Source organism: Melanerpes formicivorus, unplaced genomic scaffold (assembly GCF_026170545.1).
Source record: "Melanerpes formicivorus ecotype bairdi unplaced genomic scaffold, bMelFor1.0.p_v2 SCAF_80, whole genome shotgun sequence".
NCBI classification, from domain to species: domain Eukaryota; kingdom Metazoa; phylum Chordata; class Aves; order Piciformes; family Picidae; genus Melanerpes; species Melanerpes formicivorus.
This window is the reverse complement of record NW_027142432.1, coordinates 3145861-3149081: the sequence shown is the minus strand read 5'-3', so window position 1 is coordinate 3149081 and position 3221 is coordinate 3145861. Positions and strand designations below refer to the sequence as shown.

Here is a 3221-nt window from a genome sequence, read left to right as displayed (position 1 = left end):
GTTTGCAGAACAGCAGCTGCAGGACAGGAAAGGAGGAGAAGCAGGGAATTCTAAAGCAAGGGATCAGCACCACCTGGCATCCAGCGCTGGCTCACCAGCCCTAAAAGCTTTCTGCAGTGGGGCAGCTCCACACCCCCAAGTTGCTCTCACAGTTTGAGAGTTTCCCAGGCCCACCTGCAGTTGCACTTCCTTAGCTGCTTCCCAGTTCCTTGTCCAAGTGCCCTTCTGGGGTTCTCTGCACGTTGGATAGCTCCAAACTGTGCCTGTTGCAGTTATTTGTGGGGAGAGGTCTCTCCAGCTGAAGACCATGACATTTGCACAGGCACTTTCAGCTCCCAAGGCAGCATCTTGAGCACAGGACTTGTGGATTTGTGCAGCAGTTCAGCCAGCTCCAGCTTGCGTAGCAACAGCTCACGGTTCTGCCAGGCACACTGCTTAGAGCTGCAGAGCTAAGTTCAGATCCAAGTGTAAGACAAACATCCTGGGGGAACATTTCTGGGCACTGTGCTGAGGCACAGCATCCTTTCTTGCAGTGATTTCACTCTTTGCACTCTCAAATATGCTGACAACTCAACACTCAGAGAAATCTCTTCCCACTTCTGTGTGGATGGAAAGGCTGAGGGAAGCCCCAGGTCAGCAGGAATGCATGAGGAACACTGCTGAGCTAGGGAGAAGACTTTTGGAAGCCCCAGGCCTGCTGGAAAGCAGCAGAGTTCTGTAGTGGAAAGCTGGCAGAAGCTCTCCAAGGGCTTCCAAACACCTCCCTGAGATCCCTTCTGCACCCTCCAAAGATTCTGAAAATGAATTCTAGAACACTCCAGGCCCCCCAAAACACCTAACATTCCTTGACACTATGAAAAAAACACTGAGATGTCCCTGAGAACACTCCCAGCAAGACACTCTCCAGACTCTTCTGAGAATCTCACTTTGACCTCCCTGAACTGGGCACACAGCTCCAGCCCCATTCCTAGGAAGCGAATGCCCTCAGCATTTGGGCATTGTGGGCAGGAATGTCTGAAATAAAAGCAAACAGACAGGATTTGGGTAACTTTGGCCTTGTAGCAATACAACTGGGCAATGGACAGAGGAATTTTTACCCTTGGGGATGAACCAGAAAAAAACGTGAAGCTCAGCCCAGCTCCAATGGCAGCTCTGGCTATGCCAACTCAGCACTGTAATTCTTCTCATCAGCACTAATTGGTGTTCAGAAGGGCAGGAGGTGTTTGTTCCTGCTGGACCCCCAGCCTCTGAGAATTGCAGAGGAAAAAAGAGGTGATTTTGGTGGTGGAAAGGCCTCCTCAGAAGGGTCATGATTATACCAACAGACTCTGGGTGCATCTATTTATGCCTCTCCTTCCTTGCAGGCTGATCTCCTGTGTGTGCGCAGCGGTGCTTGCTGAGATATCCTTTCTGGGTGAAGCTCTTGCCACACTCAGCACAGGTGAACGGTTTCTCACCAGTGTGCACACGACGGTGTTTGTTGAGGGTGCCGCTATGAGTGAAGCTCTTGCCGCAGGTGACACAACTGTACGGTTTCTCACCGCTGTGGGTGCGTTGGTGCTGGATGAGTATAAAGCTGGCGGTGAAGCTCTTGCCACACTCAGCACAGGTGAAAGGCCTCTCCCCGCTGTGGATGCGGCAGTGGATGGTGAGACTGTCGCTACGTTTGAAGCTCTTGCCGCAGTCCCTGCAGGTGAAGGCCTTAGTGCTGTGCACAGTGCGGTGCTTGTGGAGGAGAGACATCTGTCTGAAGCTCTTGCCGCAGCCCCTGCAGGTGAAGGTCTTCTCAGTGCTGTGCACACTGCGGTGCCTGGTTAGGCTTGCACTCTGAGTGAAGGTCTTGCCACAGTGGGCACAGCTGTAAGGTTTCTCACCACTGTGGATGAGTTGATGCTGGATAAAGTCAGTACTCGTGGTGAAGTTCTTGCCGCACTCACCACAGGGAAAAAGATTCTCTCCAGTGTGGATGCGGCGATGGATGGTGAGAGTGGAGCTGTGTTTGAAGCTCTTGCCGCAGTCCCTGCAGCTGAAGGCCTTCTCACTGCTGTGGGTGAGGTGGTGTCGCCTCAGATGAGAGCTCTGCCTGAAGAGCTTACCACAACTATCACAAGAGAAGGGCTTCTCTCCAGTGTGGGTGAGGCAGTGCCGGGTGAGATTAGCGCGATAGGTGAACCTCTGTCCGCAGTCAGCACAGGTGAACGCTTTCTCTCCAGTGTGGGTGCGGCGGTGCTTGATGAGCTCAGAGTTCCAGCGGAACCTCTTGCCACAGTCACCACAAACGAAGGGCCGGGAGCCAGGCTGTGGGCAGTGGTGCTTCACTAGCTCTGAGCCACCTGGGAAGCTCTGCCCACACTCAAGGCACTGATTCAGCTCTTTGGGTGACACTGAGGGACCTGCTCTGGCTTCATCCTCCTCTTCAAATTCCTTTTCCTCCTCATCCTGATCACCTTCATCCTCATAGTTATCCTCCTCTTCATACTCGTTGGCATTACAGTCATCATTCTCCTCAGCATCACCATCCTCCATCTTGTCCTCTTTCTCCTCCTTCTCCTCACCCTTCAGGCTGAACTTAGGCTGCTCCAACTTGATCTCTGGGTGCTGCTTCTCCTCCCAGCTTTTGTCTGAGACCTTCTGTGAGGCCATACTGCGGGAGGGAGGGGTCACAGCTGTGCAATAGGGAAGATGGAAGCACTTGAGCCCAGGACCTCAAACCCTCAGATCCTGCCTGGCTCATGACACTCCCTGACTCCCAACACCCAGATGGAGAAGAGAATGCAGAGGGGACCTCAAACCTTCAGTTTCTGCCACAGTGTGGGCTCAGACCTCTAATACCTGTGCTGAGACCCCAGCTTCCTGTGATCAGTGCCCTAAGGTACCCTGGGGCTTACAAGTGGTCTTGTCCCACTCTCCTCGAGCCTGGTGGAATTGGCAGAGTGGTTCCTGCCCCAGGCCCTGTCCTTTGATCTCTCCTGGCTCACACGATGGAGGCAGCAGCATTGACCAATGAAAGACCAAACCACCTTCAACCTTCTCCCACCACCCTCCACGTCCCAACCCCAAACATCACCTCCTGCCATACAAATGATCCCCCACAAGCCTGGGGAGTTCCCAAACACCAACACCTGAAGTGTCTCAGAGCCCCCAGAGGGATAAAATATGGTGGGCAGGAGGAGGTCGAAAAGGGAGGAAGGTGCCCTGGGAATCTGGGATTCTGGGGGCTG

At 53.6% G+C, this 3221-nt stretch overlaps 1 protein-coding gene across 1 annotated transcript; it reads right to left on the bottom strand.

Annotated features, from left to right (window-relative positions):
- Positions 1-1278: 1278 nt before the first annotated feature.
- LOC137454452 (zinc finger protein 16-like) lies at positions 1279-2643 on the bottom strand. The gene is made up of 2 exons (XM_068164490.1): positions 2398-2643; positions 1279-2265 (listed from the first exon to the last, which is right to left on the bottom strand). The coding sequence occupies exons 1-2, from the start codon at positions 2641-2643 to the stop codon at positions 1339-1341; spliced, it is 1173 nt and encodes a 390-aa protein (XP_068020591.1). The 3' UTR covers positions 1279-1338.
- Between the last annotated feature and the right edge of the window lie 578 nt (positions 2644-3221).